Source organism: Accipiter gentilis, chromosome 9 (genome assembly GCF_929443795.1).
Source record: "Accipiter gentilis chromosome 9, bAccGen1.1, whole genome shotgun sequence".
NCBI classification, from domain to species: domain Eukaryota; kingdom Metazoa; phylum Chordata; class Aves; order Accipitriformes; family Accipitridae; genus Astur; species Astur gentilis.
In genome coordinates, this window is record NC_064888.1 from 38,838,938 (window position 1) to 38,856,346 (window position 17,409).

Here is a 17,409-nt window from a genome sequence, read left to right on the forward strand (position 1 = left end):
CTACAAAATGTCATTCTTTAGAGACGACCAGAAGAATTGGTATTTTTTTTTCTTTTTAAATCATCAGAAAGTTATACAATTTTCTTTAAGCCTACAAAATAACGACACAACAATATACTGAACGTATTATTTCCAATGCCAGTTAGACCTGTGGCAAACAGTCTACAAAAGTGTAAAAATACAGTCTTAAGTTATTTACACGGTGTAAAGGTATTCACAAGGTGTAAACAATGTCAGTTGTGTTACAAGATGATCTGCAGAAACGAAGAAATGTAAAAACAATACCTAGGGTGTTTTTCTTGGGTCTTAAACTGGTTTCCCACTGCCACACAAGAGACGAGGTTAAGCCTTAACCTAACTTGGTAACTAGCACTCCTGCAGCACCAGCCAGAGCTGTACCCACCTCTTAGTCTTGCAGAACCAGGGAGTCCAACTCCCTGAGCTGGACTCAATGATCCTTATGGATCCCTTTCAATTTGAGATATTCTATGATTCTATGAACCACACCTCAAGCTACATAAAGCCCGAGTCACCACATCCTATAGAAGAAAGGGAAAACTGGATGTACATCTTATTCTGCACACAAAAGTACCCTGGAACTGGAAAGTGGTCCCAATGTCTGATGAGATTCAACTACCTTGACCTACCTGACTGCAATCTAAATAGCTTACAGAAAACTATCAGCTGTAGATATGTATTCTCAATAACCAAACTAAAAAAAATTAATATAATGAAAATCAATGCAGCTTTCAGGAAAAAGTAAAAAAACAATTAACACGCAGAACCTCTTAATTTATACACTGTAATTCCATAAATTGGGAAGAGCATAGGGAATAAGAAGAAACAATTATTGATTTACCAGCCAAGATAAAAAGGAGGACTTCAACATCATGTGAAAACATGACAGTATATTCCAATTACAACCAGAAATTTGACTACCTGGCTTAGGTGGTGCATGAACAATCTTAGCTGAATGCGATGGTTCTCCAGGGACTGTTGTGTCTTTATGTGCACAGATCTGAAGTGAACCTGCTTCAGGTTCCACCTGCTGCGCATTCACCTCTTCTTTTGTTTCTCCTATGTCCTTATCTTCATTCTCCACCCTCTCTGTGTGATCCACACTCAAGGGAGTCAGTTCAGACTGACTGACATGAGATTCACTTTTGTATGCAAAATCACATGTGACCGCATCCTCTATGTGGGAATCCATAGGCTCTTCTGTAAATAATTAAAAAGCTGCATGAGTGAATGCCTCTCTGTGTAACTGCAGCTCACACTTTGCACAATTAACATTAATATTAAATTAACTCATTTCCATTTTTACAACTGTTTCCCAACAGATAAAGTGACTGTTTGCAATAGTCTGAAAACAGAAAGCTTCCCCTGTGACCCTGAATTACCAGCACCAACTTATTTATGAGAACAGTTTTATTTTCTCCACTAAAATGGGGGAGTCAACTGTTCTCATGCCATAACTTCAAACAAACAACAAAAAAAAAAAAAAATCCAAAAAACCTAACACACAAGAGGCAAATTATAGTGATTCAGAACCAAAACAAGTTCCACCACAACAGAGAATAGCTACTTTTGGAGTTGGATAAATGGGGTGTGACTGTTCAATCACCTGGAAGAAAAACTCTCCTTTCCTTGCTTGCTCTTCTTCTTCCCCGCCATCCACTCTCCTGCTTAGTCCTCTCTAGATTATCACTTTTATGACAGAGGTAAAAACAGGGTCTAATTCTCTACAGCACCCAGCTAGAAAGTAAGCATGTGCCCAGAGACGAAAAAATAAGTTGGTCTATGCAAAAAGTAAGGAAACATATTCTTCAATAGAGCAAGCCAGCTGCACAATTTGGTCTCTGGGCTACATAGCGCTCTTTACTCAAAACACACTTTAAAAACACAACCTAGCCAGACCTTTATAAAGGGTTCTATATACAAAAATCAAAGAGTATTAGCCATTTGATCACTCAAGCAGGTACTTGATCCTCCCTTCAAACATCAGCATTGGTTTTCAAACACAACAAATATCTAACCTTCACTCACTCCTTTCGAAACATCTCCTTTGGAAATAAATTTCAACATTTTCTTCAGAACTTTCTTGTGAGATTTGGAGGTCTGAAAACGCAAAGCCTGGCACCTTAAAAACAAAAAATTATGACCATTTCCTTTGTGAAAGGTTATTTCAGAAAACAATGTTAGGGAACCACTTAAAAAAATTACACTGTATATGTATTTTCTAATTATTTCTTAAGCTTCCCTATATTAAGTGGTCAATTATTTTATTAACACTTTTGAGTTAATAAAATTATCTTGCCTTGTACTGCATAGTATCATTCTTTATGGCATGTTTTGTATGTATATTACTATAATCACTAAAATACATCAAGGTGACCTCAAGCACTGCATAAAAAAGCTTTCTTAGGAGGCTAGTACACTAGAATTTTTCATTTATCCATCTTATAGATACACCATTGATACTAACTACTAATGTCAGAAAAGCATATCTAGAATTATTCATACCTATTCAACTGACAGCTGCTCTTACGTGGGCTACTAAAGCAGTGATTGTGGGATACAGACATACTGGGTCACCTGCAGCCCATGACCAAGAGAGCAATCATAGGACTCTTGCTTTGGATTGCAACCCAGAAGTAAAAGGCAAGGGTACACACTTAGATTGCTTACAGGAAAACACCACAGAGCTGCTGATGTGCCTATGCACAAACCTAGCGGCATATACTTAGCATTCAAAGTATCATTAAAAGTAGACAAACTTTTCAAATATTACGCATTTAAAACAGTAAACACAAATGGTTGAACATAATTGAAGCGGTCAAATCACTTACAGTAGTATATTTTGAGCTTCTTACCTTATTGTGTATTGAGGACAACACGTTTGATTCATGATAGGTTTGTAGACATATTTTCCACTTCTAAAAATAATAATAAACACGTATTGATTTTTTGTTGCTTATACTACAAAATAAATGGAAGACCAACCTTTTTTGTTAAAATAATACCAAAATATTACATGAGTAACAAAAGTCAAGAAGCAAGTTCTTCAGTTTTTTTACTGCTGTACTAAAATGCTCTCCTTCTAAAACAACTGAATATTTTCCTGTTCGACAAGTGTCACATTACAAAAAGTCGCAGAGCATCGGACAAATAGTTCTATTTCAATTACTTATGGAAACTAGTTAACTGTTTTCACAGACCTAAATTTTAAATCTGGATTCTAAATTGTATCTAAACTGACAACACGGCTTTGTATTCTCTTTTTAAATTTACCTTCGCCATCCTCTGTCTATGAGATCCTGGTAATCTTGAACTGTCATTGAATGTGCCCACATACCTGAAATAAATAATACAGTAACACACTTGACTGACCAGTTATGCTTTAAAATACAACAAGCTTTACAAAAGTATAATTGTAAATATGAGTCGCTAACGGTGACTTTTGAATAGATGCCTTTCAAGGATTTAGCATGTTCATAAATCTGACAAATTACAGATTTCAACACCCACACTAGGTGTAAAAAACCAAACCCAACATAAATCTTGGGATGCAATCGACTATATTGCTCTGATGGTACAAGTAAAAGTTTACCTCTCCACCTGCGATCTTTCCCAGAGATACACCAACAAAATAACATAAAACTGCTCCTTAATTCTCTTAAAATCAGTCAGGAACACCAGGACAGATTCCGAGAGGCGCTGAAGCTGACGCAGACCCTTCCCAGGGACCCCTCGGAGAGCAACTGCCCGGGCCGCCCCCGAGCCGAGCAGGGCGCAGGGACTGTCACCTCTTCACCGGGCAAAAGAATCGGAATCCGCTTGCCCTTGAGCTGGCCTAAGCGAAACTTGTCCAGCCGCAGCTTTAGAGCCGCCGAGCCCCGCCGGGCAGGCACGCTCTGCTCTTACCTACGGCTTAACCCGGACTGCCGCCGAGCTGGAGGGTCAGGCAGGGCACCTGCAGCTTGAGAAGCAAAACTGTACCGAGAGAACACTTCGGGCCAGATCCTGACCGCGTCCTTAGGTTGGGTGCGGATATTACGACAGTAATAATTAAAGCATTTCATCCTCTACACGGCTCTCCCGTTATTCCTGATGGTTTGCCCTTAGGCTGGAGGAGTGCTTCTACAAAACCCTGAGGCGAGGTCTCCCGGTGAGCCCACGGCCTCCGGCCTCACACCGACCCCGTCTCCCTTCGCAGGCCCCCCCCCCCCCCCCCCGCCAGCCCAGGGTAAGGGGTTTCGGGCACTTTCCGCAGGGAAGGGCAGCTGCCCGCTCCCGGCAGGACGGAGGCGGGAAGGGCAAAGGCTGCTGCCAAACCGCCGCCTTTACCCGCCGCTCCCAGGCCTCCCTCAGCCCCGCCGGCACCCGCTGGGAGCAGCCCCGTTGCCTCCGGCCGCACCGGCGCGGCCCGGCCCGCTCACGGTTCCCCTCGCAGCCCGCCCTGCCCCCGGGCCGCACCATGGGAGAGGTTGCCGGTCTCGTTCTTGCAGTAGCCGCAGCGGTAGCCATCCTCCCCGCCGAAGTACTCGACGATGCTGGCAGAGCTGCCGGCCGCCGCCATCTCCCCCCGGTGACACCCCCCCCCCCCCGCCTTCCCGCCTCGCCCTGCCCCGCCGCCCGCCTCAGGACGGCACCCTGCCCGCCGCGCCGGGACTCCCGGAAACAGCCGCCGCCATCTTCGCTACGGGCAGCGCCCACAGGAAACGGCCGCCCCGCCATCTTTACCCCGGCAAGCTCCCCCATCTTTAGTGAGGGCGGCCGCGCATCCCCGGCCCCCGGCTCCCACCACAGGAGCCCGGGCAGCGCCCCACCACCACCACCACCACCACCACCTCCTCCCCCCGCTTACCGGCGGAGACCTTCCCCCGCTCCGAGGCGCAGTAGCCGCAGCGGTAGCCCTCCTTCCAGCCGCTGTACTCCACCACGGCGGCGGGCATGGCGCCCGGCGGCCCCGCTGGCCGGCAGCGGCCCTGCCCGTCAGCGCCCCGCCCGGGCCGAAGCGGCGGAGGTTGCCGCCTTCAGAGGTGCGGGCCGGGCCCCCGCCTGCTGCTGGAGGCAGGCGCGGACACAGAGCTCTCGGGGCTCCTGCAGATGACCAAAGAGGATCCAACTCGGTTTTCGCGTACCCTCAGAGCCTGACCAGGTTTCATCACCCCCCAGAAACACGCTCTAACGGGGGTGGTAGCAGCGGGACAGAACATCGCTCGGTCAAACCCTGCCTAATGATAAAAGGAAGGACAAAATCCTAAAAACCTCCAGAGGCAGTGGTGCTCCAAAGAGCATCTTCTGGAGATGGAGCTAGACTTTATTTATTTTGAAGAAAATAATGTCATGGCCTAATCAAGCTGTCCTGCCCAAGTTACAAAACCAAATACACTGAGGACAAAAGGAAGGAGGAATTTTTATCTGTAATTCAGATCAAACTTCCAAACTCGAACCTTGATTTCCAGAAGAGTAAGAACAGGAAGACAATATCAATTTTTCCTGCAGCACCCAAGACCGTCTAGATAACAAGATTATCACAGTAGAGATGGTTAACCGTGTAAATCGCACTTGCAGGCTGCTACTGGGGAGAGGCAAGGGATGACAGAAGGGGGATAGCAGATGCTTTTTATGAAAGCTTATATAAAGTTTACTGACACTTAGTAGTAAACAAAACCATAATAAATAGAAAGTATATGGCAATAACCCTGTGACAGGTATAAACAAGACAGCTTATATAAAGTGTCAAGATATTTTGATAAAAAATAAATTTAATTTTACAATATATACATATAAAAATCTTCTCTGAAGGAAGCATTTTAAAATATTTTCTTTAAGGCACCTGGGGGGGGAAAGAAAAGAGAAAACAAGACAACATGCATTAAGATTTGGAACTTACTAGACAATTGTGACAATAAAAGAATTCAATTCTGTCATTTAAAGGATTTTAGAGGGAACCAGACTGTCTCCCTTCCCGCTTCCCTAAGTCCTTCTTCAGACTACTTTATTAACAACATCAGCTGGCAGCAGGTTAAAAAAAAAAAAAAAGAAAGTACAAAAACTAAGCTATGATTCTTCACAGCATTGCATTCTGAGTATAAAGTTCCAAAAATTAACTCAAGTATATCACTTAAATGACCATCAAATGTAAAAATAATTTTTTTTCAGTTAATTACCACGTAGAAGACTAGATTACATTTTGTTCCATAAAGAGATCAAGAATATAGAGATGTTCCAGATGTTATACAGTTACCCTGCTTATAGTTTTTCTACACTTTTAAGTCACAGGTAGTTTCCCTGCAGCTCTTCCAGATGCATAAGGAACTCATGCACTGTATCCTTATTTAGTTTGATTTATTAAAAGAACTTACTTGAGGAATTAATTTATCTCCATTTCTTCTTCATTTTTATGATGAGGAGGGCTAATCATAGGTTCTGTTATTTCATATGTTTCTACGATTTCCTGGTTAGATATGACAAGAGTATGTGAGTTACAAGAGCTGAACTATTTTAATTTAATTGCAGTTACCACCAAGTAAGTAATAAAGTTTCTCATACTAAAGCATTATTTCAAATTACTAAATTTCTTCTGCGCATTCTGAGTGAGGGACAAAGAACAGTGGTATGTGCTAAAAACTACTTTTTGTCTAAGATTTATTACAAACAGCGAGGAAATTGCATGGAGAACTTCCCCTCTAGAAGCAAGTATCATACTTTAAGGGAAGAAACAGACTCCTTATTTATGCAGTCCTCATATAAAACAGTAAAGGCAAGTCACTGCACAACTTAAAAGCACTAAACTGACCAGGCTTCAATGATCAAAGATGAAATTGCTATCCCAATTCACAGTTTTCTCGCAGTTAAAAGCATTAATTAGATTTGTGATTGTCCTGGAATCCATAAAATTAAATGTAGTGGTAATATATACAGGAACACCTATCCTTATCAGAGTACATAACAGCACAGCCCTCATATGCATTCTTACACTTAAGAAAAAAAAATAATAATCAAAAGTATCAAGTGCTATCTATTATACCTTCCATTCTTGATGGTTCAGAGATATGACAACCTGGTTCCGTGCTCCAGTACTACGGTCATCCTTCCCTCCCACCTTGTCTTTTGAAGGCTCTGTTTGAAACATAGTGTTTTCATAGTCTTTATACTTGTAAAGTCAGCTTCCTCCAGGAACACAAAAGCTTCACAAAAAACAGATCAATTATACATGCTCCACTAAGCTATCTATCAATAGCCTGTACTATATACTTCTTAAGAAATTACTTTAGTCTTACCTCCTAAAATTTTAAAAGACTAACGTTTCTCTGAGTCCCAGAAGGACATAAGTATTTAATCCTTTATGAAATCCCACCAAAGTCCTAATCCCATTGATATCCTGTGGGAATGAAAGCCAAAGACCTTGTACATAGGAAGGCATTTCCTTTTCAACTGTTTTGAAGTTGCAGCACTTCCCAACTCAGACAGACAAAGAAGACTTCTTGCACACAGAAATATCTTCTCTCAGCAAAGCGTAACAACATTCATATACTTACTAGAGAAAGTATCACTTAAAAGGAAAGGTAATAACCTTTTATTTCTATTAGTAGGATTAATTTGTATAGATCAGCATAATGGCCTTTTTCCATATTTTAGTATTTAAAGAGACTCAATCCTTTCAGTTCCTCTCATAGAGCTCTTCATGCCTTCAATTACATTCACTGCATATCCCTGAATCTCTACTCTTGCAACTAAAAATATACCAAAAACTTTGTGAACACGTAAGAGGTAGCTGCTTTTCAATGTTGTAACAAAAAATTATTATAGTCTTCCAAAACTAGATTTTACCTATTATTGGCAATTTATCGTCATCCAGCTTTAATCTTGCAAAACCATCCTAAAAGACAGTAGGATTTAAAGTTTCAGAATTTAGAGCTATCTAATTAGGATAATGCACCAAGATTTCATATTTTTAATTAATATATTACATAATCATAAACAGATACATATATTGATAAAGCATCTTAATTGGCATACCAAATAAGAAAAATTATTTAAATATAGCACTTATTCATGAAGAATGCAACTCATATGACAGTTGGTAACTGTTGGATTAAAAAAAATTGTTTTATTAAAAATCATTATTAGTCATTAAAATATACTTGAGTTAACGCTTTGTAATCACATCACTATTCATTATAAACCTGAATTTAGTCAAAATATGTTTGTAAGTTTTTCTCTTTTCCCAAATTAATTTTATTCATTAGACAAGCTAAGTATAGTTTGAAATCCAAATCTACAGATTCAAAAAGAACAGAAAACACTGCAGTGACATACTTTCCTACAACCTCAATAACTCTTCTATACTCTATGACTACTCTTCTATAAATCTAATGTGAGCTAGGATTCCTTTTTGAAAAGTGCATTGACAGCAAAAATATCATGATTGTTTTGTTGGTAAATTGACTGTAATAGAAAAATCTAATTAAAAATATTAGTCTGTCAACTCTGTTTTCTTTTTTATTCAATTACCAAAATATCATAGACTGTTTGTAGAAAACAAATTAGGATTCCCAGTATTTCAATCCTAATCTGTCAATATCGAAGCCATAAAACAACAAATCAATATTTCTAGGTAATTCCAGTATCTAAAATAAGATTTCAAGAAATACGTCATGCCTTACCCTTATAATGAAAGACACATGGAAGATGTTTTCCACAGTACGTGCAAAAGAGTTTGGATCAATCACAAGATCAAAGAAGGAAATAGGTGTATCAGCTAGAGATGCAAAAATGGGTTTGTTAATAAATAAAAAAAACACAAACAAAAAGGTGGTAGACAAAGAGCTAATATACCAAAACACAGACTTAAGTCAATAGTCCTTTTAAAAGCTAACTGAATTATTTATGTCAATTTAGTTACAATGCTGAATTCCCAGTGGCCTGCAGAAGAAACAAAGTTTCTAGAGAATGTTATTTTCTGCCATCTTGTGACACAGGCATACACATAGGGAGTGACCACTTGATTGCCTTCTAAACACTGGCATGCTCTACTAAGACGGAGAGGGTAGGATTTCAGTTTACTTTGCAATCAAACAGCAACTGATTAGTGCTCATAAAAAATACAGTCAGTATATATCCTTCAATATAAAGATTTCTACTTGAGACCTGCACCTAATTTTGTTTCTATAGTTTAATCACTCTTAACTGTAGAAGATTAAGAGTATTCATTTTCTCAAATTAATGCTTTAAAAGCTTAACTGAATCACACTTACGGTCATTTTTAAAATGAGTTTGCAATAATCCCAAGATCCTCTCTACTTCTTTTTCTGTAGCTTCCTGATGAGACTCCTCCATTTTTTTTAACTGGAAAAAAGAAACACAGCTTCACCTCAAATAATCACTGTTGTTGAGACAAGAATATGAAAAGGGCCTTTTATGAACACGTAACGTGAAAGATAATTTTTTCTCTCTACGCCACACATGCACAGTTACAGACACACTTACGCAAACATGAGACAACTTACAAAATGCTTTAGGAATTAATTCCCATCTTAAATATCAAACTGAAAGGCCACAGTTTGTATGTTTTGAGCCTACTTACTGGTCTATGCTTACTTTCCAATAGTTCTGTGGAATTGGGTTACCCCTAGTGATACATAGTCTGTGAGTTTACTGAAGTTTATTTATAAGGGTAGAAGGGCAGTTCATCAAGATCCTAACTTTTTTTCAGAGAAGGGACCTAAGTTTACATGTAAGAAACATCATGGCCTGAAGTTTGACATGGTCAAAGGACACAATTATTGTGATTTTACAGATTTGTTCATTGTCTGTAAAGCAGGGTACTCCAAATTGTCCTTCAAGCACTGTAATCAACAGAGTACCAAATTCACTTTTCAAGTACAGTCTTCAGTAATGTGTTTGCTGTTCCTGTTAGCTAACACTTTCCCTTTGACCACCTTGCAATAAAGCAAGCTACAGAAACTTTCACACACAACTGTATCTCTAACACATACTGACATGTATGCTGATCATCAGTGTTTACCTAAGCAAACCACAAAAAGCAGTCACTCACTTCTGGTAGCAACTCTCTCAAACCCTTCAGCTCCTCTTCTTCCCAGTACAAACTGTATCAGAATAATTTCTATCACTATTTGGATTATTGTGAAGTAGGCTGTATTTAGAAAGACATATACAACATTTTGCCTCTATGTACTGGCATTATCAGCCAGAGGTTCCCCGTAACAACATGGTTTATTTTTTCAAAGTTTCAAATGTAAGCCTTTCTAAGTATACTTAGACTTTTGCCTTTCTGCCAGAGTAAGACAGAAAGAAGAGGGAAACAGAAAGCAGGGAAAATAGCAGTTAAATGAGCTAATTAGTTTGCTTTTGCTAACCACATTTCTGTGCAAATGCCACACACTGTTAGACGCTTTTTAAATAGAAGTTGAAAACAGACTAATGTAAAGAAGTTTCGTTTTTGTTTCCTTTCAAAGCAAGAGCATCACAGCAAATAAGCTAATATGAACTTGAAATCAGTCTGTAAATCCTGTTTCCTTCCACTCAGTGAAATACTGCAGTCCACACAAAACAAATCAAGCAGCCTAATAATGAAATCTGAATCCTTTAGTATTACACAGTTCATCACTACAAAACCCAAACCAACATGAACAGAGGTAGTTAAAAGTCACTTGTAATAACCATGCCACAATAAATTGTTAATAAAGATAACACTTCACAAACCTGAGCAGGCATTGCCCGTTTTTCTTCTCCTCCTGTAGCCTTTTTCTGCCTCTCTATCCGTTGCCTTGGTACAGGAGGATCAGACTTGAAAGATCCTAACCTAACCGATATAAAAAGAACATATATATGGAAATATATTTTACATTGTATGATAAGAAATCTACATACTGAGCAGTTGATCTCCTCCTGATAGAAGTGCAAAGTAATGACTGATATCTAAAAATATCACAATACCACATTTAGAGATTTCTATAAAGAACCTTCCCCAGAAGTTGCTCCCAATGTCGGCAGCCTCATACCAGAATTAACAACAGAAATATAAAATTTGATGCAATTACTCCATCTTTTTTTTTTAAACTGAAAGCTCTAAATCTACTTTTCTTAAAGCTAGTTAAGAAATTAAACAGAATATACCGTTCATATCATCAAATATCTCCATTTGAATTTATTATAAACATTTTAAAAAAAAAAAGCCACACATTTTTAAAATATAGTCAATCAATAGAACATTCAGTACACTAAGAAGAGATCCGAAGTTTCTCATTAAACAATGTGAACATAATACACATGCTAGATTTATGCACTTTCTTGAAGTGCTTACCTCTCTCTATTGACTACATAAGGAACGTAGGCTCCTAACTTTGATTGCCTTGAATCTCCACCAAGTTAGATGCCTAAACGAGAGTGTGAATTGAGACTCAACCCAAGTTAGTTCAGCCAGTAGCCAAAAAATCTGCAGCACCTATTTTTCCTTATCTTGGGTGAGTTGTGACTGCTCAATTTCAGAAGTCACAGACTGACCATGAAAAAAACCTAAACTCAGGCCTCAGACAGGAATAGATGAAGTCAGAAATAAGTGGTTCTTTTCCTAAAATGAGAACTACACTTTACTATTTAAAATTAATACTCTGGAAATATTCACACATCCTCCTTCAAAAGAAGCCCATCATCACTTAAGATGTCAAAACGCAACTAATGAGAAAAAAAGTCTTTCTTGCAGTCAGTTTTGTCTTAAGATGATAAAAATGATTGGAAAACATACTTATCATTTAGAGCTTACAGCTTTAAAGTGCAAACGTAAGTTTGAAATATCTCAATTAGCTATCCAACGTTAAATATCAGATATTGCATGATCAAATGATTATATTCAGTAACTTTGTTACAATTACAGTGATACTTATTGGAGGGTGGAACAAGTATAAAAGCATAGACAACTGAATAATATTGTATCAGCTCTACTGTTGATAATTTAATTTAACTAGATCCTGCTATTCTAGGCTGACTTGATGAGAGATTTAAATTGCAGCACTGTGTATAAGCCAGGTGACTAAGGGTCATTTGACAGCAGCTAAAAAGGCTCCTACTAAATGGGTTGCCTACGCATAAGGAGAGATGATGTTGCTTCTACATAAGGCCACTTGCCAGTAATCAGGTGATTTCTTCTGAAGACAGAGCCAGAAAGCAAGATTCTAAAACACAACCCATTAACACAGATATACAACAAAGAACTGTTGGCCTTTTCATGATAATACAATCATCAGATAAAAGATATAGACCCTGAAGGACTGGCCTTCCATAACTGTCTGGGAAAGAAAGAAAGAAAGAAAGAAAAAAGAAAAAAACCAAAAGGTTCCTCTATTCATGATTCTGGCTGCAGCTTCGCACAGGGAGAGAAAGATGACGGAAGAGTCAGCTTTTAAAGGAAAGAGGATCACTTTTACTGGTTTTGGCCTAGAACAGGTAAATCAAGAATACCTTGCTATCTCTACTAGATACAAGTGATATTATTTTGTAGCCAAACCAAATCAAAATCAAAGAGAGAAATATGGAATATTTTGGAGACAAAGCGTTCACCGTACCATAAGAACAGAGACCACACAGAAGTTCTTGTTGACACTGTGTGACCGCAGATTAAACTCTATTCAAGACCAGGGCATTAAAGATAAGAATCAATTAAGGCTATTAGCTTGTGCTGCAGTATATACAATTTCCTTAAATAAACTTACATATAGTGAAAAGAAGGTGCTCTTCTGAAGTATTTTTCTGTTTCTTCTCCCAGTTTATGCCAGGCATTACTAGGTAAATAGCCACCTGAAGTACCCTCAGAATCACTATCATTTTCTTCTACTTCTATGCGATTTATACCCATGAAGGTTAGCTACAAAAGAAGAAAAGCTGCAATGAAAATTCACTCAGAGAAAAATCAGTAAATACATTAATGGTGAAATACTGTATTACAGTGTTTGTCCTGCTAGATTAGTATTTAATATCACTGCATAAGAACCTTGACTTTCCTGAATACATTGTGAAAACAGGAAAACACTCACATACAGACTTCTTGTGTTCAGCAAACATCAGTAAGGAATAAAAAAAAAAAAAAAAGCTATAGGTAAATAAAACTGCCTATATTCCAATAGAATTTCAATGACGTATGAAGTAGCAAAGCATTACTTAAATTGCACTATAAAGCTAAGATGTCTCACAGTTTCTGAACACCACACACTTCCAGGAAGCCTAGCTCCTCCAATACCATAAAACAACTTATTTGGCTCAATCCTGCATCTACCAATCCAGACTTCCCCAGGAAAAACTTGAATAAAACAATTGAAATTCATGGGGTTTTATACTGCAGAGCTCTAGACTTGACCAAAGGCTCAGACTCCTTATTAATCTGCTGTAACATAAAAGAAAATTTTCAGGGAGAAAAAAAAAAAGTCTGCTTCAAAGCTTTTCTGAACTGACTCTTCCACTCAGTCACAGTACAGAGACAAACACATCAAGTCTAAAAGCATGCAAGTAATCCAAAGTCCCATTTCATGTCAGTGACACAGGGCCTTGAGAACTCCATCCTAAAACATATAAGGGAGTGGACAGAATAAAGAAACTACTTAGCTACTGAGAAACTACATAACAGTGGGTATAAAAAAAGCACACAAGACTACCCTAAGAGCACGAACTGACTGAACTGTGATAAAGTAGCAGCAATGCAACAATGCAAAGGTGGGGATGGCTGCGTGTCTGCATTTTAAGTTAGATATTCCCCTATGCATAATGGAAATGCTTAATACACAGTTTAAAACAATGAATAACACTAACCAGAAAGTTAATTGAAGAAATTCATAGGAAGAGTTAAATTCCATCAGATCTGTCATGTCCTGCTGACAATCTCGGGCTTTTATTTTATGATTCTGTAACAAATAGGGCAAACCTCTAGCAAAACTGTTGGCAAATTCAGAGTCAGGAGCTTACCAAGTCTTCCGCAAATGCTAGTGAATCAAATGCTGTCATCTCAGAGCGCAACTCGTTGGCCTTCTCCTTTCCTAGATTTGATGCTAGGACCAGAAACTGGGCATCCAGCGCAGCCTCTCGTGCACAGGAAACTGTTACAGAAAAGATTTTTATGTTAATATTATGAAATTGTAAAAAAATAATAAAATTTAGCATATAGACTATCCTGGGTATTGAGCTTTGTAAATCATTTTATTGCAATGACCTCTAACACACTTACTTATATAATCCTTACAATAATATTTGCATTTTTAAAAAAAAAAAAAAGGAGAGGATGACACTGACAAAGGCAAGCATGGAAAAATAACACATTATCTTAAAGAATAAAACACATTTTTCATGGATACATTTTCCATCTCTCCAAGTGAAATGCACCCCTCTACACTTATATCTTTCATAAATGTACTACTTACATATATTGTTCTACAGAGTCAAGATAAAGCACGGAGTATTTCTAAGTGCAAATAAACACTAAAGTAATGTATTTATTTCCCCATATCACCTTATTCAAACAATTCCTCTTCAACTGAGCATATCAAATTTTACTTTAATAATTCTGAAAATGTACATGGACTTCAACTTCATTCTCTTGCCCTTTTTTGTTTATAAGGCATCATCACCTCACATTTGGCCAACTGTCAAGCAAACACCTCTAATAAGGACCACAGAACTTGTTTTACCTCCACTAAACAGTTTATTGGCTTCTTCCAAGGCTTCCGTCAGTCTGTTGCTTTTTGAACTCAGCATATCCTCACGATTTTCTGTGGGATAGGGACACAAATGAAATCCTAAATTACTTAAATATAGAAGCGTCAAGAAATACATACTTACACCTTAATCAAAACTGGCTGGTTCATAGCCCATCATACACACAAAAATACAGAATATACTTACAGTACATAATTGCAAGAGTACATAGGCTCTATTTTTATTAATGCTTATGCACCAACTCAGTTTGAAGTAGTAATTTTCCATTACTTCAGGGGAATAAGATTTATATGGTTGAATTTACATTAGCACATCCCAGATTCCTCTTGGTTCCAGTAAAATATCTGTATCTGTGGCAAAGCAGCTACCAGATACCATAGTTTTCTGTACGTTATTCATCTTATCCATAAGTTATTACAGATTTTCACAGAAGAAACCAACCAACCCCCAAAAACGTATGCTTGCTGATTTCCGAAGATCACCATGTCAAACAGAGTTACTTATACATCACAGTACACATATGACTTAACGAGGCTTTCAGATGTTCAATTCTGAACAGCGACTCATAGCACTGCTTTTAAGGACCTACACCATACTCAATGCACTGACATACCACTGTTGTTCTTCTGCATAAACACAGACTAGATCATCCACAAACTGCGTTGTATTCTCTCGTAAACAACCCTACAAATTTAGCATGTATGCAAAAAACAACCAACAGCACATGTTGCTAAATTTGACAGCGTTTACTCAAACAACCATTGTTATGCTTTCATGAGGAAAACAGCACACTCCATACACGGGAGAAGTACTGACACACCTACCTAGAGAGATGCTAAAAATCTCATGGCACTTTCTGGAAAGCCTAAGAATAACTTTCTGGTACGGGCAGCTACTGGTTCCCGCCCTTTCAAATGAAAGCTCAAACACCACGAAGGCAAAATTAAAGGCTTTCAGTACACCTCCGGGTCTAAAGCTGATCGTTCCTCTGCATCAATGCAGTCACACACGTGAAGTGCCGGTAAATCCCTCACAACCTTGCCGTCCCTGGGCTTGCAAGTGCTTCCAGGGAGACCAGTTTCGATCTAACCACAGGCCCAAGATTTCAGCAGTCCGAGGAACTCACGAGTGCCCACGAAAGCTTTAGCAGTTCCTCAAAAAATATCTTCAAGCTACCAGCCCGGCACCTAAACGGCTGACCCACCCACCCCCACACCCCCCGCAGCCCCCATCGCCCCGGGATAAAGAGTCATCCCCGCCGGAGGCGAAGCGGGCCGGCCACCCCGGGGCCGGGCAGAGGCCGGCGGCCCTGAGGCTCCTGAGGCAGCCACCTCCCCCCCCCCCGGCCTTACGCTGCACGTTGTAGATGAGCTCCCGGTACTGGTTGCGGATTATCCTCCTGCTGCGGTCATCGCCGGCGTCCTCGGCGCTCTCCGGCGGCCTGGGCGACTCGCCCGCCGCCTCCAGTTCCTCTCCCTCCTCCCCGGAGGCCGGCGGGCGAGGGCAGCTCGACAGGAGTTGCTGCTGGTCGTGCCGGGGCACGGCACCGTTGCCCGAGGTGGACGGCAGCGAGAGGCGGCCGCTCTCGGCGCCCGAGATCTGCGAGGAGAAGAGATCATGGCTTCCGCTCGCCTCCGACATCGCTGGTCGGCGCCCCGGGCCTCCACCAGCCGCCACGGAAGAGGGGCGGGAGGCTGCCGCCGCCGCCCGGGCAGCCGGGCCCCGCTAAACGGCGCGGAAACGCCGTTACCAGCCACAACGGCGGCCCGAGAGGGCCAAACCCCGCGGGGAGGGGACGGGGCGGAGCGGAGCGGAGGGGCGGGAGGGGACCGAAGCCGCCAACAGCCCACCCCGGAGCGGGCGCTGTGGCCGCCGCTACCGCCTGGGGAGGTCGCTGCCGGGACGGGAGACGAGCAAAACCCGCGGTGCCATACGCGGGCGAGCTCAGTCAGTCAGTCCCTCCCTCCCTCCCTCAGGGCGCCCGCCGGCGGGAAGCGGCTCCTCTCTGAGGTAACGGCGGTCCCTCTCTGAGGTAACGGCGGCCTCGTCACTGGGCGGGAATGCGGCAGCCCCCCGCCTCAGGCTTTGCCGAGCCTCGCAGGTAGTTAGTTGTCGAAAATAAGTTGCACCTCAGTCGGTCGTTTCGAATAAATCCCCGAGAGGTGCGCAGACGCGCGTCCGCGGCGTGACTTTTTTTTTTTTTACCTCGTGGAGTAAGCAAGTTTTCTGCTTTTAAACGCTTTTAGGAAAGTTGAGCAGAAAGGTCCGAGAACTTTCACCTTTATTAAGGGGTGGAAATGTAACGATGAACCTGCTGGTAACAAACCTTTCATCTACTTTTAAGCTTCTCTGACGTGAGGAGCAGAAGAGGTGAAAATTGGAGACAAAGGCATGACAACACTTGACTGAGCATCTCTAACGTGTATTTTCATATAATATGTGTCAATTAATCACTAAGCAGGGATCAGTGCTATGGCAAATACAGTAACAAATTTATACTTTGAAGTGGAATAGACTCCTGAATTAGTTAATCATGACTGGTGGCATTGTTTATACGAAAGACAACAAAGTTAAAGCTGAGTTAAATGTAAGAATATGTATTATTAAGTTACCAGGAAGAATTGTCAGTATTTTCAAGTTACCCACAGCAGCCAAGCATTACATGTCTGGGAAATATTC

At 40.5% G+C, this 17,409-nt stretch overlaps 2 protein-coding genes across 8 annotated transcripts in view; both read right to left on the bottom strand.

Annotated features, from left to right (window-relative positions):
* ATE1 (arginyltransferase 1) overlaps positions 1–4,989 on the bottom strand; it is an 86,398-nt gene extending 81,409 nt beyond the window's left edge. For 5 of the 6 annotated variants that reach the window (XM_049809993.1, XM_049809991.1, XM_049809990.1 and 2 more), the window contains exons 1-5: positions 4,477–4,587; positions 3,292–3,355; positions 2,874–2,936; positions 2,037–2,140; positions 940–1,218 (exon numbers count right to left, since the gene is read on the bottom strand). In XM_049809993.1, the coding sequence (XP_049665950.1) occupies positions 940–1,218; positions 2,037–2,140; positions 2,874–2,936; positions 3,292–3,355; positions 4,477–4,579 (613 nt within the window). In that variant the 5' untranslated portion in view covers positions 4,580–4,587. Of the gene's footprint in view, positions 1–939; positions 1,219–2,036; positions 2,141–2,873; positions 2,937–3,291; positions 3,356–4,476; positions 4,588–4,867 lie in introns of those variants that run through there. The other variant, XM_049809994.1, reaches the window with a different exon arrangement.
* A 764-nt stretch (positions 4,990–5,753) lies between these two features.
* Positions 5,754–16,527, bottom strand: NSMCE4A (NSE4 homolog A, SMC5-SMC6 complex component). 2 transcript variants are annotated; one of them, XM_049810872.1, is made up of 11 exons: positions 16,083–16,527; positions 14,703–14,783; positions 13,984–14,114; positions 12,741–12,892; positions 10,735–10,834; positions 9,267–9,357; positions 8,676–8,770; positions 7,840–7,888; positions 7,037–7,128; positions 6,372–6,463; positions 5,754–5,842 (listed from the first exon to the last, which is right to left on the bottom strand). In XM_049810872.1, the coding sequence occupies exons 1-10, from the start codon at positions 16,369–16,371 to the stop codon at positions 6,380–6,382; spliced, it is 1,164 nt and encodes a 387-aa protein (XP_049666829.1). In that variant the 5' UTR covers positions 16,372–16,527; the 3' UTR covers positions 5,754–5,842; positions 6,372–6,379. The 2 variants fall into 2 exon arrangements, with proteins under 2 accessions (XP_049666829.1, XP_049666830.1); XM_049810873.1 differs by lacking the exons at positions 5,754–5,842; positions 7,840–7,888 and having other exon boundaries at positions 6,370–6,463.
* Between the last annotated feature and the right edge of the window lie 882 nt (positions 16,528–17,409).